The sequence below is a fragment of the Capra hircus genome, chromosome 15 (assembly GCF_001704415.2).
Source record: "Capra hircus breed San Clemente chromosome 15, ASM170441v1, whole genome shotgun sequence".
Lineage (NCBI taxonomy): Eukaryota > Metazoa > Chordata > Mammalia > Artiodactyla > Bovidae > Capra > Capra hircus.
Genome location: NC_030822.1, coordinates 66499214 through 66527174, shown reverse-complemented (window position 1 = coordinate 66527174; position 27961 = coordinate 66499214). Strand labels below are relative to the sequence as shown.

General features: G+C 41.6%; 1 protein-coding gene across 1 annotated transcript in view; it reads right to left on the bottom strand.

The window, feature by feature from the left end:
• PIWIL4 (piwi like RNA-mediated gene silencing 4) overlaps positions 10477–27961 on the bottom strand; it is a 54880-nt gene continuing 37395 nt past the window's right edge. Inside the window, exons 15-21 of the mRNA XM_018059851.1 lie at positions 21420–21620; positions 20330–20433; positions 18411–18481; positions 16905–17058; positions 11572–11697; positions 11318–11465; positions 10477–10643 (exon numbers count right to left, since the gene is read on the bottom strand). Coding sequence (XP_017915340.1) covers positions 10527–10643; positions 11318–11465; positions 11572–11697; positions 16905–17058; positions 18411–18481; positions 20330–20433; positions 21420–21620 — 921 coding nt within the window. The 3' untranslated portion in view covers positions 10477–10526. The remainder of the gene's footprint in view (positions 10644–11317; positions 11466–11571; positions 11698–16904; positions 17059–18410; positions 18482–20329; positions 20434–21419; positions 21621–27961) is intronic.

Here is a 27961-nt window from a genome sequence, read left to right as displayed (position 1 = left end):
TTTAATATATAGTATATTAAATTTATTTTTGAGTGTATATGTACCATATTTAGTGCTTCTGTACCATGTTCTTTTTCTTTACTCTTCCTCTTTTCTTGTCCTCTAGTGAACTGAAGTATCCTGTTTTCTTCCCTTCTACTGATTCAAAGTAATGAACAGTATTTTTTTTCCCCCTTTGGCCATGCCACGCAGGATGCACTATGGGATCCCCATACCATAGTGTCACATAGTAGCCATATGTGTTTGGCTGCACGGGATCTTAGTTTCTGCAAGAAACTAAATTTCTGCAACATACAGAATCTTTAGTTGCAGCATTCAGTATCTACTTCCCTGACCAGAGATAAAACTTGGGCCTCCTCCATGGGAGCATGGGATGTTAACCACTAGACCACCAGGGAAGTTCCTTTGGATGGTATTTTTATTCTTTTAGAAGAAATCTACATACATTTTAATGTTATTTTCTAATCATGTGTAAAGCTATTATCTCTAAAGAAAGAAAGAAGAAAGTGAAGTCGCTCAGTTGTGTCCGACTCTTTGCGACCCTGTGGACTGTAGCCTACCAGGCTTCTCCATCCCTGGGATTCTTCAGGCAAGAATACTGGAGTGGGTTACCATTTCCTTCTCCAGGGGATCTTCCCGACCCAGGGATCAAACCTGGGTCTCCTGCATTGGAGGCAGACGCTTTAACCTCTGAGCCACCAGGGAAGCGATTATCTCTAATTAGAAATTATCTCTAATCTCCTTCCTAATAAGATAAGGACTTGAGTAAAACCTAAGTGAAATCGCTCAGTCGTGTCCGACTCTTTGCAACCCCGTGGACGGTAGCCTACCAGGTTCTTCCATCCATGGGATTCTCCAGGCAAGAATACTGGAGTGGGTTGCCATGAGTAAAACCTGACTTTCTCCTAAATGTTTTCATCTCATTTGGGTTCTTGTTGCCTATAATGGATTCCAACTTTTATTAACAGGAAATGAAATGTGTTTTCATAGACAGCCAATATTAACTTAAATTTACAACATGTTTTGCTAATATTCTTTACTCATCTTTGCTTTGCTCAATGGGTTTATTTTTTGTCATGCTGAGGTACATTCTTTAGTAGTTCTTTCAGCAAGGGTCTGTGGATCTATGAATTTTTTAATTCATCACTCATTCTTCAATGATCATTTAGCTGCACATAGAGTTCTAGCTTCATTAATCTTTTCTCTCAAGACTTTAAAGACACTATTCAATTTTTTCTCATCTATTCTCTTTTAATTAATTAATTTATTTTTAATTGGTTTACAATATTGTTATGATTTTTGTCATACTCATCTATTCTTAAAATGTGAAGTCTACAGGAGGTGTCAGTCCTTCTTTGCAGGCAATTTGCATGTGTATACTTCTTCTCAGGAATGGTTTTAAGATTTTCCCTTTATATTTATACTTGATGTTCTACAATTTTATCCCACTGCATGAGGTAGGAAGATTTGTGATTTTTTTTTCACTCTAAGAATGTATATTTCGATTTTGGAACATCTGAAGGCATTATCTCTTGAAAATTGCCTCCACCTTCTACCTCATACTTTGTATTTCCTGTCTCTGGAACTTCTACCAAATGTGTGGTGCAGTATCTCATTTTACATTCCACATCAATCTCTCCGTACTGCATTTGAAGTGATTTCCCTAAAGTCTGCTTTCCAATTTCTTCATCCTCTGTTCATCTATTTTTAGTCTACTGCTTAACAAGTCTATTGATATTTTTGTTTTGATGCTTCTATTTTTCATTTTTAGGATTTCTATTTGGTTCTCTTTTAATCCATCAATTCTTTTCCAGATTTGGGCAAAAACAGTTTAGATCCTCACTTTACACTAAAATAATCTAGATGGCTTTACAGCATTACAGAAAAAGAAATTAAAACAAAAAAAGTCATATTCGTCAAATCTCTAGATAGAGATAGATTTTCTAGGTTTCAAAGCCCACTGTGCTTTCATAATCTTAAAGGAAAACAGTGATAATTTGAATACATAAACCTTAAATCTCTGAAGCTAAAAAAAATGCATAAACAAAATTTAAAAGCACATAATAAATTAGAGGCATAGCTACAAAAGTATGCTGCTGCTGCTGCTGCTGCTGCTAAGTTGCTTCAGTCGTGTCCGACTCTGTGCGACCCCATAGATGGCAGCCCACCAGGTTCTGCCGTCCCTGGGATTCTCCAGGCAAGAACACTGGAGTGGGTTGCCATTTCCTTCTCCAGTGCATGAAAGTGAAAAGTGAAAGTGAAGTCACTCAGTCGTGCCCGACTCTTAGTGACCCCATAGACTGCAGCCTACCAGGCTTCTCTGTCCATGGGATTTTCCAGGCAGGAGTACTGGAATGGGTTGCCTTTGCCTTCTCCAACAAAAGTATGACAAAGTATTAATATCTTTAAAATATAAAAGCCTTATAGACATTAAGAAAAATATAAATGGAAAATATAAAAGGCTAATAATAAACATTTTCAAATTGCTTACCTATACCAATAATCAAATAAATATTAAAAAAACAAACTATCTGGCATCTGCCATACTAACAAAGTATTAATATTTTGCCTCTAATAAGAATATATGAAGCTTATGAGCTACATGAGTGTAACATATGACATTTGGAGGAAAAATTGCAACATAAATCAAGCGCCTTGAAACTATTCTAACTTTGAATTTATGAATTTTCGCTTTTAGTAATCTAACCCAAGGAAGCAACCCAAAATACTGTGAATAAAAACTATGCTATCTTTTTATAGCAAAGAAAAATTGGAAACAACCTATCACTATAATAAAGAGAACTATACATAACAGTTTTGCATCTGTGATGAGCAGATGCAAACTATTCTATATAGACTGGATAAACAACAAGGTCCTACTATATAGCACAGGGAGCTATGTTCAATATCCTGAAAAGAATATGAAAAAGAATGTGTGTGTATATATAAATCACTTGTTGTTGAAGTAAATTTTTAAAAAGAGAGGGAAACAAGTAAATTGTTACACCTGTAGAATATTATTCAATTATTAAAACTTACGCTTACAAAATTTTTAACTGAATAGGAAAAAAACTCATGTTATAATCTTATGTACAAATGAAGTATATAAAACTATACATATGGTATAGCTGAAGACTAGACAAAAAGCATATATCAAAGTGTTGACAGAATATACTTCAGAGTAGTAGCTGTATTGAAGATTTTTTCCACAACATTGTATTTTTCCACCACAAATATTCCATAATGAACATCTATTATTTTTTATGATTTTAAAATTAATAATTAAGAGTTTTTAATAAAAGCTTTCTCAAGGAACTTGATTTCATCTTTTGTTCTCAGTTGTCCTCACTCTCTCCTTCAAAAGGAGTCCTTTCCTCATCATTCTTGTCTGGACTATAGGATTTTCTTGGCTGGAAGCAGTGGGTCAAATTGAAGTGAAAAGTTCACGTTAATCCGAGCAACAAGACTCAGGCCTTTGACAGCACTTCTCAAAAGCAGTTTCTACTTCATATCTGACATGCTGAAGTTTGTTAGGAAGATTTAAGAGTAAACTGCCATGGAAAATCGCTAACTTGAAATCCAATATTTTAAAAATATGACATCTCAAGGTACATAGTTTTCTTTTAAATTTCAGGTTGTAGCCAGTGGATTCCTAACATTAAGAATCAGTTTATTTTTATTAAAAACTTAAAAACAACATAATGTTCATGGAAGTTGTGTCAGTTTCTGTCCTTCAGGAGACAGGCACCAGGGCAGAGTTAGACTTCAGAGATTCATTGTGAGTAATCGGGAAAGGACTACGTCAACGCTGCATATTGTCACCCTGCTTATTTAACTTATATGCAGAGTGCATCATGTGACATGCCAGGCTGGATGAAGCACAAGCTGGAATCAAGATTGCCGGGAGAAATACCAACAACTTCAGACATGCAGATGACACCACTCTTATGGCAGAAAGCAAAGTGGAACTGAAGAGCTTTTTGATGAAAGTGAAAGAGGACAGTGAAAAAGCTGGCTTAAAACTCAGCATTCAAAAAACAAAGATCATAGCATCTGGTCCCATCACTTCATGGCATCTAGATGGGGAAACAATGGAAACAGTGACAGACTATTTTCTTGGGCTCCAAAATCAGAAGGCTGGTGATTTTGTGGATGGTGGATGTGGACTGTGGATGGTGACTGCAGCCATGAAATTAAATGATGCTTTCACCTTGGGAGAAAAGCTATGACCAACCTAGACAGCATATTAAAAAAAGTTATCACTTTGCCGACAAAGGTCTGAGTAGTAAAAGCCATTTTTTTTCCAGTAGTCATGTATGGATGTGAGAGTTGGACCATAAAGAAGGTTGATCACTGAAGAATTGATGCTTTTGAACTGTGGTGTTAGAGAAGACTCTTTTGAGAGTCCCTTGGACTGCAAGGACATTAAACCAGGCAATCCTAAAGGAAATCAGCCTTGAATATTCACTGGGAGGACTGATAGAAGCTGAATCTCCAATACTTTGGTCACCTGATGGAAAGAGCTGCCTCACTGGAAAAGATCCTAATGGTGGGAAAGATTGAGGGCAGGAGAAGAAGGGGATGACAGAGGATGAGATGGTTGGATGGCATCACCGCCTTGATGGACATGAGTTTGAGCAAACTCCAGGAGACAGTGAAGGGCAGGGAAGCCTGGTGTGCTGCAGTCCATGGCGTCACAGAGTTGGACACAACTTGTGAATAAACAGCAACAATTGTGAGAAAAGCCCATGAAGGACAAAGGTGAGAGGAAGCAGGACAAGCAAGGAGAGCATACAGACCAAGATGCCAACAGGGGTCCATGACAGGAGATAGGCAGGAGAAGGGGATGGGCAGGAAGAGCTCCAGACAACAGGGCAGTTCTGAGGAAGACTTGGTCAAAAGTTTCCATTATTTCCCCATCTATTTGCCAAGAAGTGATATGACTGGATGTCACGATCTTCATTTTCTGAATGTTGAGTTTTAAGCCAGCTTTTTCACTCTCCTGTTTCACCTTCCTCAAGAGGCTGTTAAGTTCCTCTTCACTTTCTGTCATTAGGGTGTTATCAACTGCTCCGAGAGCAGTCAAAGAGGACTGCTCAACAATAGAGTCCCATGTTGGGCAGAAAAGACCCAAATCTAGCGCCTCTGTTGTGCTCAGTCAGTGGCAAGAAGCAGCCTGGGGAGAGCCTGCTCTCAAAGTCAGCACTGCGGTGGACCCTGAGTGTAGCAGCTGGAAGTCGTCAGTCATCTGTGGGAGGTGCGGTTCGTGTACTTAACATGGCTGCCGTAGAAATGTATTTAAAGTGTACTCTCTGCAGAGTCTCCTTTCCACTCCCCAAATAAAAGCAAACCCAGAAAGCCTTCTCCCTAAAACAGCAACTGGTAGATTGATTGTGTCCAGAGAAAACGTTAGCATTTCCTTAAGCAAGATTTCAGAATCCAGAACTACAGCGTCTGGCACATTACGGGGACCTGTGAGTACTTGTTGCCTAAATTGTGTCACTTGATCCTTTTCTCCTCATGAAGTGAAATAACATGGCATTCTGGATTAAACCCAGATGCCCTAGATTGGACATTTCTAATCCTTACCACAACCCGACAACATGACACTGTTAGATGTCTTTACAGGTAGATACGTTGAAGCTCAGAGAAGTTAAGTAACTTGCCCAAAGTTGTAGAGCTAGTAAATGGTGCTTCTGGAATGCAGACTCAGTGCCCTAGACCCACTCTTCCTCAACTCTGGGTAATCATCAGGATCCCACCTGATGAAGATCAGGCTTCACCTCAGACCAATAAAATCACTGTGTCTAGAGGTGGGCCCAGGTGTCTGCCTTTTTTTTTTTTTTTAATAGTCTTTAAATATAGGAAGTTCTGATGTTTCCGAGGTTTAGCACCACTGATTTAATCCAACCTCTTCTCATATTGCAGATCGGGTAACTGAGTCTTAAACAAGCAAAGTTATTATATCCCTCAGCCGAAAGACTTGGAACCAAAGTTCAAATGCTGAGTCTCCTAATCCATGTTGCCCTCTGGTAGCTCACTTGAGGTTGGCTATTCTCAGAAGGCTGAGCACTGAAGAAATGATGCTTTCGAATTGTGGCACTAAAGAAGACTCTTGAGAGGCCCTTGGACTGCGAGAAGATCAAACCAGCCAATCCTAAGGGAAATCAACCCTGAATATTCATTGGAAGGACTGAAGCTGAAGCGGAAGCTCCAATACTTTGGCCACCTGATGGGAGGGGTCGACACATTGGAAAAGACCCTGATGCTGGGAAAGACTGAGGGCAGGGGGAAAAGGGGACGACAGAGGATGAGATGGTTGGATGGCATCACCGACTCAGTGGACATGAGTCTGAGCAAACTCTGGAAGATAGTGAAGGACAGGGAAATCTGGCATGCTGCATTTCATGGAGTCGCAGAGTCAGACACTACTGAGCAAAGGGCAAAATCAAAGGACTCAGCTCATCCAACAGTCCTTGTGTGCCCCCTGGTGGGTTAAAATGGTAAAGAGCCACCACTTTGGCCACTATTTAACAGGGTAAAAGAATGCGGAGCTCTGTAAACTTTAGCATTGCCTCATCAACATGCTACATGTAGGTCTATACATGCTGGCTGTTACTTAGTGGCACTTTACATCATCATTGTACTTAGAAGAAAGAAAACCACATTATCAACACAAAAACACAACCACTCTGGATTTGTACAGTGCCTTCCCTCTGATTGCAGCCATGAAATTAAAAGACGCTTACTCCTTGGAAAGAAAGTTATGACCAACCTAGATAGCATATTAAAAAGCAGAGAGATTACTTTGCCAACAAAGGTCCATCTAGTCAAGGCTATGGTTTTTCCAGTGGTCATGTATGGATGTGAGAATTGGACTGTGAAGAAAGCTGAGCACCAAAGAATTGATGCTTTTGAACTGTGGTGTTAGAGAAGACTCTTGAGAATCCCTAGGACCGCAAGGAGATCCAACCAGTCCATCCTAAAGGAGCTCAGTCCTGGGTGTTCATTGGAAGGACTGATGCTGAGGCTGAAACTCCAGTACTTTGGCCACCTCATGCAAAGAGTTGACTCATTGGAAAAGACCCTGATGCTGGGAGGGATTAGGGGCAGGAGGAGAAGGGGATGACAGAGGATGAGATGGCTAAATGGCATCACCGACGTGATGCACATGAGTTTGAGTGAACTCCGGGGGCTGGTGACGGACAGAGAGGCCTGGCGTGCTGCGATTCATGGTGTCGCAAAGAGTTGGACATGACTGAGCAACTAAACTGAACTGAACTTCCCTCTGAAGACTTGCTATATACAACGCCAACTTTAAAGTGTATGAGGTACTCCCTCATCTAAGAACTCTGGGAGAAGTTTTTTAAATCTTTTAGTACCTATTATTAAGGTGGTAGAGTCTTATGGTTCATCTCTCAGGCTTTGGAGTCAAAAACACCTGAGGAAAATTCTCCCTTCACAATTACTAATTTTATAAATTTTGGTGAGCCACATGGTATCTTTCATCTTCAGTTCTACCATCTGTAGAATGGCCATTATAATGCTTAATTCGTACAGTTGTCATGAAGATTAAATATGTATGTAAAATCTTGGTACTGTGTCTGCAGTGCATTAACTACGAGTTGGGCTGTGAAGAACGCTGAGCACCGAAGAATTGATGCTTTTGAACTGTGGTGTTGGAGAAGACTCTTGAGAGTCCCTTGGGCTGCAAGGAGATCCAACCAGTCCATTCTGAAGGAGATCAGCCCTGGGATTTCTTTGGAAGGAATGATGCTAAAGCTGAAACTCCAGTACTTTGGCCACCTCATGAGAAGAGTTGACTCACTGAAAAGACTCTGATGCTGGGAGGGATTGGGGGCAGGAGGAGAAGGAGATGACAGAGGATGAGATGGCTGGATGGCATCACTGACTCGATGGACATGAGTCTGAGTGAACTCCGGGAGATGGTGATGGACAGGGAGACCTAGCATCCTGCGATCATGGGGTCGCAAAGAGTCGGACATGACTGAGCGACTGAACTGAACCGAATCCCTTACACTCCAGCAAAGGTTTTCGTTACTAGGAAAGATCTCATGTTGGGTGCATTTGGGCCCAGCCTGGACAAACACTCTCAATTAGGAAAAGCCTGCATTTGGTGCCCTCTTATACGATCTGCATTAGTGCCTGCTCTCCCCTCTCTGCTTCTGCAGCCTTCTACACACTCGCTCCCCTGGGAGAAGAATTTGGACTCCAGTCTTTCCTGCATCAAAATATTTTTGCATGCCACCCCTGGGGCATTCACACATGAAAAGGATAGAAGATGAGGGAAAAGCAGCAAAGGAAACAGAATGAGTGTTGGACGCAGCAGGAGAGAAAACAGGAGAGTGTTACCCTAGAGGCCTCGTGGAGTGATGCAAGATGGAGGAAATGACCAGCTGGGTCAAATAGGGTGACAAGTCAGCGAAGACGAGGACAGGGAACTGACCATCAGATTTAATAAGCGGAAGTCACTGCCTCTTTGACCAAAGTGATTTTTGCTGTAATGGTTGTGGTGAAATTCTGTGTGGCATATGAAATTGGATACATCAGTCATGGACGACTCTTGAGAAGCTGAGAACTGGAATATTTCCTGTCATTTCAATAAACAAGGATGCTACAGTCATCCGGATTCCAGCCCTCCAGGGCACTCAGGAAGGAGAAGAATCTCTGCCATCAGAAGCCATCAGGCTGCAGCCACTCCCTACAGGGAGCCCTGTGAAAAACACAGGATACTGGCCCCAGAGAGCTGAGATGCCTATGAAAGTAATGACTTCAGTGAGTCCAGACTCTTGCCTCTTCCCAGACATAGAAAAGCACCAAATACCTTGAGATATCTCATTTCTGGAATTCTTAAAAATTAGTTTTGATATTCAGACTACCTGCCCTTTGTTGCAAACCTTTACAACCTGACTCCTCCACCCCTCTCCTCAGAGCAGTTCTCTCGGGGTCACTTGAGATGCCGTCTCCCAGGCGTCAAGTCCTAAAAATTCCCACTGGATAAAACATACCTCCCAACTTTAGGACTGCGACTATTTTTTAAGTTGATGAAATTTCTCTGTAGAGAGGAGCAAAGAAACGAGGTAGGAGCTTGAGGACAAATGTTTCTTTTTTAATATGGAAGAAATAAGAATGTCTTGATAATGCTGACGAGTGGGAAGAATCCAGTGTGAGAGGGAAATTGATGATACAGAAGGGAGAGGGAGGAATGGTTAGAGAAGCATCCTGGATAGACCAGAGGGAACAGGAGTTGGTACACAGGTGGAGGGATTCTGCAGGAGCACAGTTTGTTTACAGTAACGAGAGGAGGGGCAGGGTCTATGCGCACAGATGCCCTCAGGTGGGCAGACGGATGGGAGCCTGTGCGAGTTCTCTTCTGATGGCACCTATTGTTTAGGAAGCAACAGGAGACAAGATCACAACGAGAGAAGCTGCTACAAAGTGAAATAAAGTTCCATGAGAGAATAAGTAAAATCTGAAAAAGAATACATATATTTGTGTGTATATATGGGCTTCCAGGTGGCACTAGTGGTAAAGAACCTACCTGCCAATGCAGGAGACTAAGAGACGTGGGTTCGATCTCTGTATTGGAACGATCCCCTGGAGGAGGGCATGGCAGCCTACTCCACTGTTCTTGCCTGGAGAATCCCATGGACAGAGGAGCCTGGCAGGCTATAGTCCACAGGATCGCAGAGTCAGGCATGACTTAAGTGGCTTAGCATGCACGCATGCATATATGTGTAAATATACATGTATAACTGAATCATTTTGCTGTACACTTGAAACCAACACAACATTATAAATTAACGATACTTCAATCTTAAAAAAGAAAGAATAAGTGAAATGTTCACTTTTGGAAATATAACGTCAAAGAGTGATGGTGAGGTGGTTTAGGGGCTAAGAGTTTTTGCTGAAAACCCTTAGATAATAAAGTTCACATGAAATGTCAACTAAAATTCAAATAACAATAAACACACATGTGATGCTCTCAATTTTCTTTATTTTCTAACAACTACTTAAACCACTCAACAAAACACTCTACAACATAATTTTAAGAAAACTTCTGCAAATTTTAGGGTGGAAATTAGACCCTACCATCAAAACATCACACAGGCACTTATTTAACTTTTTGGTATACCTTACAGGTGATAGTATATTTTAATTCTATATACCACAGAATTCACCCTGAGCACAAAACTCTTTAAAATAAAACAACACATGTGTATACCACGTGGCTGATTCATGTTGATGAAAGGCAGAAATAAGCACAATATTGTGAAGCAATCATCCTTCAATTAAAAAAAATAATAAAAATAAAAATAAAACATCATTTCTTCTGAACCATTTCAGATTCAGTGGCTATGGCCTTTTTTTTTTTTTTCCTCAGAAGTTAAAACTACACTCAATCTGTTTCCCAGAGCCACAGCCTTGAGCTTATAGCAGATTTGTACAGAGTACACCAAGGGCTCCTCAGAATCCTCCACCAGCGATGCCCTCCATTCACGTTATCACAGGTAGAAGAGAGAATTGGCTAATTCCAAACTTGGTTCTTTATGAAGGCTTTGTGCCACTAGGAAGGTCAGCTTGCGTGCATACTGACAGGGAGCTGGAATACTGATTAGGCCCTGAGGAGGAAAATGTATTGATAGTAATTAAGAGGAAAACTTACTCTTCAAAGCAGTATTTTTTCCTGAGGTTTTTTTTCATCCACTAGTTATACATATGTTAGAATGTGTATAAATCAGTAAGAACTCACCAACAAAGGGCACCCTTGCTCACTGAGAACTTAAATTCACTGGGTAGGATGGGGGAGCTGAGAGATTTCATGACGCCCGGACCTGTGAGCCGCACACTGAGGGCTGACCTACGTTTCCTACAACTTGAAACTCTGAGGGGCTGCGATCAAATCCTGGCTTTGGACCTTGACAGCAGCTCTGGAACAGAGTCATGCCTATTGTTTTCCCACCAGACACAATATCTGAGTTGCCTTCAACTGTCTCATGTGTAACTGGGAAATAACAATACCCTCATTTCCTCCCAGACTGGTATAAAATAATATATATAGTAAAGTCTTCGAGAAATTATCAATGCTAATGCATCCTAATAGTTACTGGTATTTTATGTCTATGATAGAGTGGGTTTCATCCAGTGTGGACTAAGAAATCATCCATCCACCCATCCATTCATTCATCCCTCCTTTGTGGAAATTCAGACATTGTGCCAAAGGTGAATCGGGTGACAACTTCCAGGTGGGCACCCCAAGTTCTACTCTGCAACTAAGTACAGAGCTGACACTCACCATCCAGTTGTAGTACAGGTGACACAGTTTGAATGTGAGTCTCTGCATGTGGTCGGGCTTCAGGCCATTGTCATCATAAATGACGTTATAGTAGGTGGGATTAACGGTTCCCCGACAGGCCACCTGGCTGATCAAGTAAAAGTCATACCTGAGGGGAAGGGAAGGATTGTGAGAAAGAAGGCAAGCAGAAGAGGGCCAAACCTGACCACACATGGTCAAAACTTTGTTAAAAATAGATTTTCTAACAGACTTGCCATTTCGGCCGTGTTGCTTCTGAATCCACGACAGTGCCAAGTGGTGGGTTCTGCAGATTTCGGCCAGTTTCCGCCAAGAATCGTGGCATGCCCTTCTTCCTGACCACAATCACTGAGAGTGTGGGGCTTAAGACCAGAGAGGCAAAGTAAAAAATAATAGTAATAATAATAAGAAGAAGACAGAGAGAACTAAAACCAAGCCATGCAGCCTTTTCTATTTATTTATATATTACTGGTAATTTTAAAATGAAATAAATTCATTCATTCACAAAATGCTGCAAAACAAAGAAAATTAAAATTACCCCTAATCTCCCCTCCTCCCTGAAATATAACCAGTCTTTAAATTAAGGATCATCTTCATTTGTTGCCAAAGTGTGGTATGTCCAATCACTTGACCAATTTCCATCACTGAAAAGGGATAGGGAAGGATGGTTCACCAGTTCAGTTCAGTTGCTCAGTCGTGTCCGACTCTTTGCGACCCCATGAATCGCAGCACGCCAGGCCTCCCTGTCCATCACCAACTCCTGGAGTTCACTCAAACTCACGTCCATCGAGTCAGTGACGCCATCCAGCCATCTCATCCTCTGTCGTCCCCTTCTCCTCCTGCTCCCAATCCCTCCCAGCATCAGAGTCTTTTCCAATGAGTCAACTCTTCCCATGAGGTGGCCAAAGTACTGGAGTTTCAGCTTTAGCATCATTCCTTCCAAAGAACACCCAGGACTGATCTCCTTTAGAATGGACTGGTTGGATCTCCTTGCAGTCCAAGGGGCTCTCAAGAATGGTTCATGGGACAATAAATTACAATTAACACTTCTAAAGAAAGCATCTATAGAATTATACACAGAGACAAGATTCTTTTTTCCATTAGCAATCATCTCCCTGTTTCACCTTCACTCTTCTTCTCAATTTCTAAAAATAGAAAACTAGAAGCTCTCCTTACTCCTCCAGTCATTGCTTCTGAATCCTGCAAAACACATGCCTGGGAGGGTGAATGGACAGACCACATACACCTTGGGGCCAAATGCTGAATGACCAGGTGTTAAGTGTTAATAGATAAAATCCAAATATTTGCCCTGGTAGCTCAGTGGTAAAGAATCCACCTGCAATGCAGGAAACTTAAGTTCAATCCCTGCATCCAGATTTCCTGGAGAAGGAAATGGCAACCCACTGCAGTATTCTTGCCTGCGAAATCCCAGAGACAGAGAATCCTGGTGAGCTACAGCCCATGGAGTCTCAAAAGAGTCAGAAATGACTGCAACTAAACAACAACAAATGTCTGCCATTATGGGAGAAACCTCCAGATCACCGAAAATTCACTTCAAGCGCTTTATCTTGAAAATACTTTATTGATGTTTTCAATCTCGAAACTTTTTAAATTGATGTCATCCTGCAGGAGAACTAACTCTTTAGCATTGTCAGCTGGTAGAATGTATCCTGAGATCCCCAAATTGCATGCTGGTGACTCTTGGATCAGTTAGATTGACTCAATGCAAACCACTTCAGTATTCTTGCCTTGAGGATCCCATGACCAGAATAGAAAGGCAAAAAGAGAGGTACTGAAAGATGAACTCCCCAGGTTGGTAGGTGCCCAATATGCTACTGGAGAAGAGTGGATAAATAACTCCAGAAAGAATAAAGAGGCGGAGCCAAAGTGAAAACAATGCCCAGTTGTGGATGTGACTGGTGGTGAAAGTAAAGTCCGATGCTGTACAGAACAATATTGTATAGGAACCTAGAATGTTAGGTCCATGAATCAAGGTAAATTAGAAGTGGTCAAACAGGAGATGGCAAGAGTGAACACTGACATTTTAGGAATCAGTGAACTAAAATGGACTGGGATGGTTGAATTTAATTCAGTTGACCATTGTATCTACTACTGTGGGTAAGAATCCCTTAGAAAAAATGGAGTAGCCCTTAGGGTCAACAAAAAAGTCTAAAATTCAGTACTTGGATGCAATCTCAAAAATAACAGAATGATCTCTGTTTCCAAGGCAAACCGTTCAATATCACAGTAATCCAAGTCTATGCCCAAACACTAATGCCAAAGAGTTGAAGCTGAATGGTTCTATGAAGACCTACAGGACCTTCTAGAACTAACCCAAAAAAGTGACCAAAAAAAGATGTTCTTTTCATCACAACAGACTGGAATGCAAACATAGGAAGTGAGGTAACAGTCAAGTTAGGCCTTGAAGTACAAAATGAAGCAGGGCAAAGCTTAACAGAGTTTTGCCAAGAGAACTCACTGGTCATAGCAAACATCCTCTTCCAACAACACAAGAGAAGACTCTACACGTGGACATCACCAGATGGTCAATACTGAGATCAGATTGATTATATTCTTTGCAGCCAAAGATGGAGAAGCACCAAAAACATGGCCAGGAGCTGACTGTTGCTCAGACCATGAACTTCTTATTGCCAAATTCAGACTTAACTTGCAGAAAGTAGGGAAAACCACTAGACCATTCAGGTATGACCAAAACCAACTCCCTTACAATTATACAGTGGAAGAGACAAATAGATTCAAGGTATTAGATCTCATAGAGTGGCTGAAGAACTACGGACAGAGGTTCGTGACATTGTACAAGAGGCAGTGATCTAGACAATCCCCAAGAAAAAGAAACGCAAAAAGGCAAAGTGGTTGTCTGAAGAGGCCTTACAAATAGCTGAGAAAAGAAGAGACGCTGAAGTCAAGGGAGAAAAGGAAAGATATATCGATCTGAATGCAGAGTTCCGAAGAATAGCAAGGAGAGATAAGAAAGCCTTCCTCAGTGATCAGTGCAAAGAAATAGAGGAAAACAGTAGAATGGGAAAGACTAGAGATCTCTTCAAGAAAATTAGAGATACCAAGGGAACATTTCATGCAAAGATGGGTACAATAAAGGACACAAACAGTATGGACCTCACAGAAACAGAAGATATTAAAAGGTGGCAAGAGTACACAGAAGAACTAGACAAAAAAGTATCTTAATGACCCAGATAACCACGATGGTGTGATCACTCACATAGAGCCAGACATCCTGGAGTCCGAAATTAAGTGGCCTGAACAAGCATCACTATGAACAAAGCCTGTGGAGGTCATGGAATCCCAGCTGTGCTGTTTCAAATCCCAAAAGATGATGCTGTGAAAGTGCTGCACTCAACATGCCAGCAAATCTGGAAAACTCAGCAGTGGCCACAGGACTGGAAAAGGTCAGTTTTCATTCCAATCCCAAAGAAAGGCAATGCCAAAGAATGTTCAAACTACTGCACAACTGCACTCATTTCACATACCAGGAAAGTAATGTTCAAAATTCCCCAAGCCAAGCTTCAACAGTACATGAACCAAGAAATTCCAGATGTTCAAGCTGGTTTTAGAAAAGGCAGAGGAACCAGAGATCAAATTGCCAACATCTGTTGGATCATAGAAAAGCAAGAGAGTTCCAGAAAAACATCTACTTCTGCTTCATTTATTATGTTAAAGCCTTTGACTGTGTGGATCACAACAAACTGTGGAAAATTCTTCAAGAGACAGGAATACCAGACCAGCTGACCTGCCTCCTGAGAAATTTGTATGCAGGTCAAGAAGCAACTGTTAGAACTGGATGTGGACCAATGGACTGTTTCCAAATTGGGAAAGGAGTATGTTAAGGCTGTATATTGCCACCCTGTTTATTTATTTAGAGTACATCATGTGAAATGCCTGGCTGAATGAAGCACAAGCTGGAATCAAGATAGCCAGGATAAATATCAATAACCTGAGATATGCAGATGACACCACCCTTATGGCAGAAAGCGAAGTGGAACTGAAGAGTCTCTTCATGAAAGTGAAAGAAGAGAGTGAAAAAGTTGGCTTAAAACTCAACATTCAGAAAATTAAGATCATGGCATCTGGTCCCATCACTTCATGGCAAATGGATGGGGAAACAATGGAAATAGTGACAGACTTTATATTCTTGAGCTCCAAAATCACTGCAGATGGTGATTGCAGCCGTGATATTAAAAAATGCTTGCTCCTTGAAAGGAAAGCTATGATCAACCTAGATAGCATATTAAAAAGCAGAGGTATCACTTTGCCAACAAAGGTCTATCTAGTCAAAGCTATGGTTTTTTTCCAGTAGTCATGTATGGATGTGAGAGTTGGACCATAGGAAGGCTGAGCATTGAAGAATTGATGTTTTTGAACTGTGATGTTGGAGGAGATCCAACCACTCAATCCTAAAGGAAATCAGTCCTGAATATTCACTGGAAGGACTGATGCTGAAGCTGAAGCTCCAATACTTTGGCCACCTGATGTGAAGAACTGACTCATTGTAAAAGCCCCTGATGCTGGGAAAGATTGAAGGCAGGAGGAGAGGCGACGACAGAGAGTGAGGTGGTTGGATGGCATCATGGGTTCGATGGACATGAGTTTGAGCAAGCTCCGGGAGCTGGTGATGGACAGGAAGGCCTGGCGTGCTCCAGACCATGGGGTCACAAAGAGTCACACACGACTGAGCGACTGAACTGATGCAAGGTCAGTGGGGAATGAGAAAGTTTGGCTCTGATAGTTTGAATGCAGCTAAAGGTGGTTTTGCCACTGAGCTATGATGCTCACCCTCCTCTCTGATGGTCTCTGATGAGGTCAAGGTTTGGCTCCTTTGAGCCTTGACAGTTGTATGATGGTATAACTCCAGAGAGGAGAGGGAGTGCCGTGCACAACTTGGAATGTAAAGCTTTCTGAGGATTTTAAGAAGCCATCTTAAGATCATAATCCTTCTCCATTTTCCCGGTTCTAACATTTTTCTTGCACTTACCACTGGATATAATCATGGAGGAAAGTGGACCAAGGCATCGAATCTAGAAATCTGACAAGTAGAGGAAGGTTCTTGGTGTTTAGAATGGTCTGATTTCCAAATTCAGCCTTGATTTCACAGCACCCACACTGCCCTCAGCATCTTCCACACACCTGAGCTGCAGATCAGTGCCTGCACGTCAGAGACTTTCACCCTTGTGTTGATCTGGGCCTCGAATTTGAAACCAGAGCTTGTTTTCCCCCCAGCATGTTAATATTTATGAAGCATCTTTAGCTGCCAGCAGCCCTGCAAGCTTCCTGCTGAATCTCAGTGTCAGCTGCTCTGGAGATTCCTGCCTTCTTCTGGTACCCCTACCCAGGGCCCCCAAAAACTCACAGCACCCAGACCATTTACATAAGACTATCCCAACCACTCTCCAATCTAGGGGTGGTTGCATTCGCATAAGGCAGAAATGGAGCAAAACTTAACTGCATGAAAATTAAAAGAGATGCACATAATAATTTTAATAGTTACGATGAATGTGCTAGAATTGGAAGTAGGAAAAGAGTACTCAACTGATACCTGGTATTTGAACTTGCTTCGGTCACACTGCTCAGCAGTTGTGGGACTTCATAGTCGACGAGTGTCTGGAGCTGACCATCGCCAACACCGTCACGGTACACAATTATCCGTGCTGGCAAACCGTGGTTATTCCTATACCACCTGTTCAGTGCCCCTGTGGGATTTGATGTTAGAAAGAAAAGGATGACTTGTCCGATGCCAACAAAGAATAACATTCCCATATATTTCAATGTTTAAATAGCTTGCTATTTCAGACCACAGTGAGATAGGTAATACCTATTTTGGGTTGTTTTGCAATAATATAAAATTGGATAACTTTCTGGAATATTGCTGCATTTCTGCTATTTAAGGAATCATAATGGCTTCTGTGGCATAATATATACTCAAACTCAGCATATCTCTTTAGTAAAATTTTAATATCTAAGCAATAAATTAAAATTCAACTTATTCCATAGACATACAAATTCCCCCAAGCCAAATTAATTCTCATTTAGTTTCTTTCAATCTTTAAATCCTCTCAATAAGGAAAGCCTGGGTAATATTATATAATTTTCTTCTCTAATGAGCATAAATATGAAAACATAAGGGAAAGACTTGGCTGCTCCTGTAAAAAAACGTCTCTTCACACCGACTCACCCGTAAGTCTTGCTGACAATATGAACTCTGAAAAATTTCCACACACTTTAAGAAACTGCCTAAAGAGCAGAGACTCCTACCCAAACTTTCATAACTACTGCTAAAAAAATGACCAGGTTTTGAAGTGAAGGGAAAGTAATATGATAAAATATTTCTTTTCCTGCATATATGGCACCATTGTATTAGGAGAGTTTATGGTCCTGGAGATTAATTTTAGTTTGATAGAAGATGACCATATGCATAAGTCCACTACCAGTACATATCACCAAATGCACCTTTTTGGGAAACAAGTATTTACAACCCCTCAGAGTTTATAGTTGTGATGGTGCAGACTGGGGGCGGGGGGAGTTGTACACATTGCTAGGCAGGGGCCAAGCCAGTTTCGGACCTGGGTTGGAAAAGATATGTGAACCCCGGACCCCTCTTTCCACTGCACTCCTCTGTGAGGAGGGCACCGCCCCATCTGCTATCTTCCCCATTTTCTCCTCTGATGCCACACCTGACCTGCCAGCACCCCCACGCCAGTCCCTCAGGCTTCTCTCCTGTTTCTAGACCTGGTCTGTCACAATCCTTATTCCTCCAGGCTAAGTTTCTTTTGGCTTTCAAACTGCTTGCCAGAGCCACCAGCAGCTACAAACTTTTCTTTCCTCCTGGCTTTCAGTTTTTCACACAGAGACAGAAACGTAAATTTCACAGTGCCTATCTATCAGCCTGAGTCAGGCCACAGCTTTGGGGTCTCCAACTAGGTGCCAACTGACTCAGGGAGACTTAAGGAGTCTGTTTCCACCTGTCTGATCTGCTAGAAGCTTATGGACTTTGGGTCTGAAGGAGCAGTCCGTGGAGCCCACCCCACTGCTATGAGTTTAGTACCGATCATGAACACTTTTAAGCAGTCTGCAACATGAGCTGTTGTTCTCTGAAGGATACAGCGGGAAAACCACCTAAAGTAAGCAAAGAACCAAAGTAAAGTTCACCTTTGAAAGTTCTGCTATTAACATGCATATGTATTAACTTAAGAAGTAGACATTATAGCTAAATCAATGTTCATAACTTTGTATACACTATATGATCACTATTATATTAAAATGCTCTCCCTCACCCCCCTCCCACTCAATAAAATTTACTGATACTAGAAACTAAAGCATCAGATGTCTCTGGGTTCAAGTCTTGGCTGGTAAATTCACCAACTGTGTGACTTTATTATATGAACCTAAGCTTCAGTTTCCTCATTTGTGCCAAGGAAATATACAAAATAGTAATGTAGTTAGTGGGCTCCCCAGGTAGCTCAGTGGTAAAGAATCTGCCTGCCAATGCTGGAGCCACAGAAAACTTGGGTTCAATCCCTGGATCAGAAGAGACCCTGGAGGAGGAAATGGCAACCCACTCCAGTACTCCTACCTGGACAATCCCATGAACAGAGGAGCCTGGTGGGGTTGCATGGCTCCCCATGGGGTTCCATGGGGTTGCAAAGAGTCAGATGTGACTGAAGTGACTTAGCATGCAAAGCAGTTAGTATCTCATAGGGTTGTTGTAAAAATTAGATAAAATACCCAAAGTACTTGGTTCGGCACTTGGTACATAATAAGCACTGATTAATACAGGCCACTACATTATTAAGGAAATGTATTAGTTTAGCAGTAGACTTTCTACTTTCAAATTATTCAAATATTTCTCAAGGATAAACTTCATTTCTATAGGCAAGCTCTGGGGAATTGAAATCTAACATGATTAACTTAATCTAGACTTCAGAAGCAAGTTCTCTTGCTAAAATTATTAATTAAAAGCACTTATAACATGAAGATAATGACTTAGTGATACCTAATATCTCCATTTCTCTAGTTCTCTAAAAATGTGCAATAATCATGGTGCAATTAGAAATGTTGCTAAGAAGCCAGAAGTCCCTTAGGTGTTTGATTAAGGAAGTGACACTCAGAACAGGGATCTCATACAACCCGGAATGAAGTTGGAGGCATGCAAACTGTTGCTTTGTCTGTTTCCCACAATCCCAAATATATACCTGATCACAAATTTAATGGAGTAAATCAAAGAGCTTAATTCTAGGAAGAAAACCTTTTGCAAACAGCCTCAAAACACATTGTTTAGTTATAAATACTGAAACAATTCTAAGAACTACAATTTAACATGTACTATGAGTCAATGTTTAATGTGTTATCCCTCATCCTGCCTATGTTTGCTTTTTCCTAAAGATGATGTATTTTATTTCTTATTTATTTATTTATTTATTTTTGGCAGGGTGTCTCAGCATATGGGATCTTAGTCCCCCAACAAGGGATCAAACCCGTGTCCCCTGCAGTGAAAAAGCAGAGTCTCAACCACTGAACCACCAGGGAAGTCCACTGCCTGTGTTTTTAAAAGCTGTGTAAATAAACAACCACCATATCAAGTTTCTGTGACTATTAAAAATATTAACAAGCATGTCTTGAACATTTACACAGAATAGGTAAGTTGTAGATCAGGATATAAATCTAGGCAACCTGATTCTCAACTGCGTGACATCTTGAACGTAAACTTTCTAGTACAGAGCATATAAGAAATAGCCCGTCCTAATGTACATATGAAAATAGTTTTTTATTGAAGCTAAATTTTACCCCAATATTACCCATCACATTTATATATGTGAATATAATTTGTGACCACAAGTGTTCATATTTTAAAAATGAGTGAAGAATACAAACTATTCCTTGCTGTATAGCCTTTAGTTAAATCAAACTAAACTGTAGTTAAAGTCCAAACAGTTGAAGACTATGTTAGGGTAATTTTAAAAGTACCTGGTGATTCTGGGGTTAATACTGGCCACAAATCCAACCACCATCGTTCCCTGGCTGAATGCATCTTTACAGACATTGATACCAACCACCATCAGGGACTTTAACTGTAAAATTAGATTTTTCATGATTTAATGGAATGAGGTATTATTTTCCCAAGCAATGACTTAGTATGCAATTTTTAAAAAACTCTCCGTGGTTATGAAATTATTTAAATTAATCTCTGCCAGGGAGATCAAGGTCCAGATGAAGCAGGTTATTAAACCAGAAACCAGAGAAACTTAAAGACAGAGGGAAGAATATAGTACATACTTTGATTAAGAGAGTAATCCAAAATGGCCACCAACCACTGCTGGGGTAGGCAAGGGCCATTGATGGCTTAAGGGTTCCGGTAAAGCGGTCGGTCCATCATTTATCCCTTGCCTCAGAGCTGAAGGAATTTGAAGAGAAATTCCATTCCCCATTCTTTAGCTCGAAAGGAATCCTCACTTGTCTGCATGCCTCCAGGAGGAGCAGCTGAGGGTAACCTCATATATCCTGATTAAGGGAACAGGCAATGGGCTCTCATTCCTGTTTCGTCACTTCCTTCCACAGTGCCCATAGTTCAGGAAAGAGAATAGCATTTTTTCAGTTCCCGACACAAACTGGAGGTTTACATCACAGGTGCTGCTACTTCCTTAAGCTCTTGGAGTGTGGGGGGAGAGGCGTTCCATCTAGAGTGCAAGGGTCCTCTGCAAGGTAGTGCCCTGCTAAAAGCAGGGAAAGGCAGGAGCCACAGAACCCAGATTTTAAATGATGGCTCCAAATCAAGTCCCTCCAAGTCGATGCCAGACTAGATTCTCTTCCGTGAAATAGTCTGCTACCAGCTTGACTAACGTGCCACGAGAACAGGGGCCACAACTCACCCTCCAGACCTTCCCAGTGGCTGGTGTATAATGGAACGCAGAGCAGACAAACATAAACAATAAACTGACCCAATAAACAAACAGTGCAAATATTTCCAGAATCACATGAAAATATCTCCTACTTTGATTTACTTTTTAAAATTCATAACTGATTTGTGGCTAAAAGGAAAAGAGAGGCAGTTCCTCACCGGGATCTCCACTGCCCAGAGCTCACCCCCGAGTTTACAGATCATTTGCATGGCAATCTTGGTGGTGACACTCAGCATCATCCCCTGCTTATTCAACGTCTGAGCACGCACACACTGGCTGGGGACTGGGCAGTCGGAGCTCAAGTATTTTTTAATGGAATCATAGTAGCTCGTCTGAATAGAAGGCAGAATACACATCACCTAAAAACAAAACAGACAGCAGCAACATCAAAAAGAAGAAAGTCAATCTACTTATGTTGAGAGGATGCTTTAAAAAAACAATGAATTTCCAAAACATCTTTCACCCTTACACTCCCAAGAAGCAAACAGCACACCTACAGTTTTCTTAAATGGTCTTTAAAGAGAAGAAAATGAATCTAAGCCTTTTGAAATGCCATCTCATCAGCAAGCCCCCCTCCAATCCTGCCACCTCCTTGGGCTCTTCCTTCCTCTCTGCTTCTCTCCTGATGTGATTCGGTCAGTTTCCTCAAATTCCCTTCCAACCTAGCTTTTCCTCCAGTTACCTCTCTTCTTTGCAGTGACCCTTCCCTGTGGCTCTCCAGCGCCCCCCCTCCCCACTCCCCAACTGCATCCACAGACAAGCAAAGTGGAGAATTCCCTTAAATTGTAGTCTTTTCCCCATTAGGCACTGGACATCCGAAATTAAAGAAAAAACAACAGTTTTTGTTTTTGTTTGTTTACTCGGACTTGAATGTACGGTATGACAGGAGGGAAAATAAGGAGAAAGACGCTTCAGGTGCCCTGGTCAATTCCAGTCTTCTCTGTTACTGCCTATACTTACCATCAGGTATTTCCCTCACAGAAGGACCTCTCCTGGCCTAACTCCATCTCCTTCCTGTCTTTTATTTTCTACTTTCAACCACCCCCATCCCCCAAATTATAGAAAAGACAGGCACTGTCATAATCAACAGAAAACAAATATAGTGACTTTTTTTCACCTATAGAATTGTCCCATATCACAACATCAAAAGCTAAAATTATTTACACTTAATCATATAAAGCAGAAGAAAATATTTTGAAAGTACCAGGAAAATTATCTTAGGCGCTTTCCTGCCTTGCATCCCGGGAATCTGGGGCTAAGCAAGGAGTGGCCCAATGGGAACCAGGACCATAAGAAGGTGAGAGCCAAGTGAGACTGGTTACACACCAGGGATGAGAAGTAAGCAAGTATGTGGAGAATAATAAGGGCCATGCTTCTCACTCTCAGAGATAAGGGGTACAGATATGGAAAGGGAGAACCATCTCCTGTGGCACTGGGTTGCAACTGGGGACCCGAACACGCTTCATATTTAAAATTCGATAAAATATCTTAATATATAAATAGACACACGCAGTAATAACATAGATGCACATGTTCTTGCATATATACACACACCCATGCAACAATGGTAGTTTAGTCGCTCAGTCATGTCCAACTCTTGTGACCCCACAGACTAGCCCATCAGGTTCCTCTGTCCATGGATTTCCCAGGCGAGAATACTGGAGTGGACTGCCATTTCCTTCTCCAGGAGATCTTCTCCACTCAGGGACTGAACCCACATTTCCTGCACCGCATGCAAACTTTTCACTACTGAGCCACCGGGGATGCCCATGCTCACACACATATACACATATTTCCTAGCTTTGCCCATTGGGAAAGCCTAGGGGCCGTGACATCCCAGTATAAATAAGCACACCCAGTGCCCAGATCTTGGTTTGTCATACTGATCTCTTCCAAAAGGAGTCAGGGCTCATTGGAGAAATATACAATTCCAGAGTTGGGCAGAAAAACTTAAATTAACCTGGAATATCTTACTGTGCCAGACAGTAAGGAAGTGTTCCAAGAAAGATAAGAAAACATCAAAAAGACAGAAGCCATATTGAATGGAGTTCCTACTGGCAAAACCAAGGACAATTTGGACATAGGGCCTCAAAGACTCAGACACGACTGAGCACCTGGGCGCATGCACATAGGCTGTAGGAATGGATTCAGACAAGAATTATCAATGGACTCTAACACTAGTGGGTGAAGTTGGATGAGGAACAGGATATTTACATAGTCTCAAAGTATCTCCCTACCGAAAAAAAAATCCTAATTACCAAAAAGTGTAACTTTATAAAGAAGAAGCTTGACAGAAACCACCTAGTAATGGAGTACCCCCTGGTAAGAACACAGAATCATTCCTGTGATATTGCTGCCCGAAGTGCATAAACTTAATTTAATGATAAAGAAACAGTAGACAAACCCAAAGTGAGAGACACTGTATAGAATAACTGGTCTATTATACTCTTAAAGACTGGAAGGTCATCCAAGTCAACGGAAACTATGGAACTGTTACAAACTGAAGGAGAGATTAAAGAGAAAAGGCAACTAAATGCACTATATTAGATCTATTCATTAAGGAAAACATTCTCAGGACAAATAGAGAAATGTGAATGGAATTGGTAGATTAGCTGGTTGTACAGCTCCCTGATTTTGATGGTTGTTCTGTGGTTCTGTAGGAGAGTGACCCTGTTTGTAGGAAATGTGCGTAACTGTATTAAAAGGGTAATGTGCATCATGCCTGTAACTTACTCTCAAATGTTCAGGAAAAAATAAATAAATAAGATAGGAAGGGAGGAAGGGAAAGAGGGAGGGAGAGAGAGAGGAGAGGAAATGACAAGAAAATGATAGTAAACATAATCAAACACCAATAATCGGGGAATCTGAGTGAATGGTAAATTAAGAGTTCTTTGTACTATTCTTGCAACTTTTCTGTAAGTTCAATTTTTCATTTTAAAGTGAAAAATAAATGCTCTTAGAGTGAGAATTTCTTTGGTTTAATAACATCCTTATGTTGTATGGAAATACAAAAAACCTCGAATAGCCAAAGCAATCTTGAGAAAGAAGAATGAACTGGAGGAATCAACCTGCCTGACTTCAGGCTCTACTACAAACCCACAGTCATGAAGACAGTATGGTACTGGCACAAAGACAGAAATATAGATCAATGGAACAAAATAGAAAGCCCAGAGATAAATCCACACACCTATAGACACCCTTGCCTGGAAAATCCCAAGGACAGAGGATCCTGGTGGGCTGCAGTCCATGGGGTCGCTAAGAGTTGGACACGACTGAGTGACTTCCCTTTCGCTTTTCACTTTCATGCATTGGAGAAGGAAATGGCAACCCACCCCAGTGTTCTTGCCTGGAGAATCCCAGGGACAGGGGAGCCTGGTGGGCTGCCGTCTCTGCGGTTGCACAGAGTCGGACACGACTAAAGCGACTTAGCAGCAGCAGCAGCATAGACACCCTTATTTTTGACAAAGGAGGCAAGAATATACAATGGATTAAAGACAATCTCTTTAACAGGTGGTGCTGGGAAAACTGGTCAACCACTTGTAAAAGAATGAAACTAGATCACTTTCTAACACCATACACAAAAATAAACTCAAAATGGATTAAAGATCTAAATGTAAGACCAGAAACTATAAAACTCCTAGAGGAGACCACAGACAAAACATTCTCCGACATAAATCACAGCAGGATCCTCTATGATCTACCTCCCAGAATACTGGAAATAAAAGCAAAAATAAACAAATGGGATCTAATTAAAATTAAAAGCTTCTGCACAACAAAGGAAACTATAAGCAAGGTGAAAAAGACAGCCTTCTGAATGGGAGAAAATAATAGCAAATGAAGCAACTGACAAACAACTAATCTCAAAAATATACAAGCAACTCCTGCAGCTCAATTCCAGAAAAATAAACGACCCAATCAAAAAATGGGCCAAAGAACTAAACAGACATTTCTTCAAAGAAGACATGCGGATGGCTAACAAACACATGAAAAGACGCTCGACATCACTCATTATCAGAGAAATGCAAATCAAAACTACAATGAGGTACCATTTCACACCAGTCAGAATAGCTGCGATCCAAAAGTCTACAAGTAATAAATGCTGGAGAGGGTGTGGAGAAAAGGGAACCCTCTTACACTTTTGGTGGGAATGCAAACTAGTACAGCCACTATGGAGAACAGTGTGGAGATTCCTTAAAAAATTGCAAATAGAACTGCCTTATGACCCAGCAATCCCACTGCTGGGCATACACACCAAGGAAACCAGAATTGAAAATGACACATGTACCCCAATGTTCATCGCAGCACTGTTTATAATAGCCAGGACACGGAAACAACCTAGATGTTCATCAGCAGACAAATGGATAAGTAAGCTGTGGTACATATACACAATGGAGTATTATTCTGCCATTAAAAAGAATACATTTGAATCAGTTCTGATGAGATGGATGAAACTGGAGCCAATTATACAGAGTGAAGTAAGCCAGAAAGAAAATCACCAAAATAGTATACTAACACATATATATGTAATGATAACCCTGTATGCGAGACAGCAAAAGAGACACAGATGTTTAGAATGGACTTTTGGACCTTGGGAGAGGGAGAGGGTGGGATGATTTGGGAGAATGGCTTGAAACATGTATACTATCATGTAAGAAATGAATCGCCAGTCTATGTTCGATGCAGGATACAGGGTGCTTGGGGCTGGTGCACGGGGATGATCCAGAGAGATGATATGGGGTGGGAGGTGGGAGAGGGGTTCAGGACTGGGAACTCATGTACACTCGTGGCTGATTCATGTCAATGTATGGCAAACCCAATACAGTATTGTAAAGCAAAATAAAGTAAAAATAAAATTTTAAAAAATAAAATAAAAAAATAACATCCTTATGGGCAAATTTTTGTGGAAAGAAAGAGATAGCTAACTAAACTGCTCTGTGTGAGATATGCATAGCAAGGCTGGCAGCTGGGATGAACAAGCCAGGGGAGTAAGACAACAGCTGGGGCAGAGAAGCACTGCAGTGCAGTGAGAGGCTGAGCAAACATTTCCAAGACACGGGAAGGGTTGAGAGATCCTTTACGAAAATATAAGTCAATTTTAACTTGTCTGGAATGGTGGTATGTGATGTACTCGTGCCTTGGCCCCAAACCCTCAGCAAAGTCAGCTACACAACACACACACATACACACACACTCACCACACACACACTCACTACACACACACCACACCACATACACACACTCACCACACACACACTCACCACATACACACACACACACACACACACTTACCACAGACACAGACCAGACACTCATCACACACTACACACACACCACACACACACTCACCCCCACACATACATACACACGCACACACTACACACACACCACACACACATCATACCACACACACATATATATACTCACCACACACATGCATTCACCACACACACACACACTCACTACACACACAAACTACATACACACCATACCACACACACACATACACACACTCACCACACTCACAGCACACATATACGCACTCACTACACACACACACACACAAACTATACACAGCACACACATATGCACTCACTACACACCACACACATACACACACACTATACACACACACATACACTCATGACACACATACACACACACTCACCACACACATGCACACACTACACACACATCCCACACATACATATACACACACCACACACACACACACTACACACACACACCATACCACACACACATACTCATGACACACATACACACACTCACCACACACACACCACACACACATGCACACACTACACACACATGCACTCACTACACACACACCACACACACACACACTCACTACACACCGACACTACACACATACACCACATCACACACACATACTCATGACACACACACACACTCACCACACACACACACACACCCTCCACATATACACACACCATATACACATGCATTCACCACACACACACACCACACCACACACACACACTCACCACACACATGCATTCACCACACACACACACACCACACCACACACACACATACACACACTCACCACACACAACATGCACTCACACACACACGATACTTTGGGAAATGAAGCAATTGTGGGTATCCCTCAGGATGTTATAAAGCAGAAGGAAAGGGCACCCATGAAGGGGCACAAGAATTCAGGGGAAGAGGAACATGGGACCATAGGTGATGTGAAAACATACACCTTCCAAGAACCCCCTGAAACACGAGAAGAAAACTGCGTGCCCCAACACTTATGCGATAAGGAGAGTCAATTTATCTTAAACCTTAAGTAAAAGATGACCCCCACCAACAAGCTGAAAATATGCAGATATCCAATAAGCTGACAAAGGGGTGGGCTCTCAGCCATGTCCAAATCTTTTCGGTTCCCATGGACTGTAGTCCACCAGGCTCCTCTGTCCATGGGATTCTCCAAGCAAGAATACTGGAGTGGGTTGCCATTCCCTTCTCCAGGGGATCATCCCAACCCAGGGATCAAACCCACATCTCTTGTGTCTCCTGCATTCGCAGGCAGATTCTTTACCATTAGTGCCACTGGGTTAAAAATTAATATTAGAAATATGAAAGGAAAATAAAATATCTGGTTAAAATACCAAGATTAATACTTTATTGGGTGTTTGGGGAAATGCACGGCAAT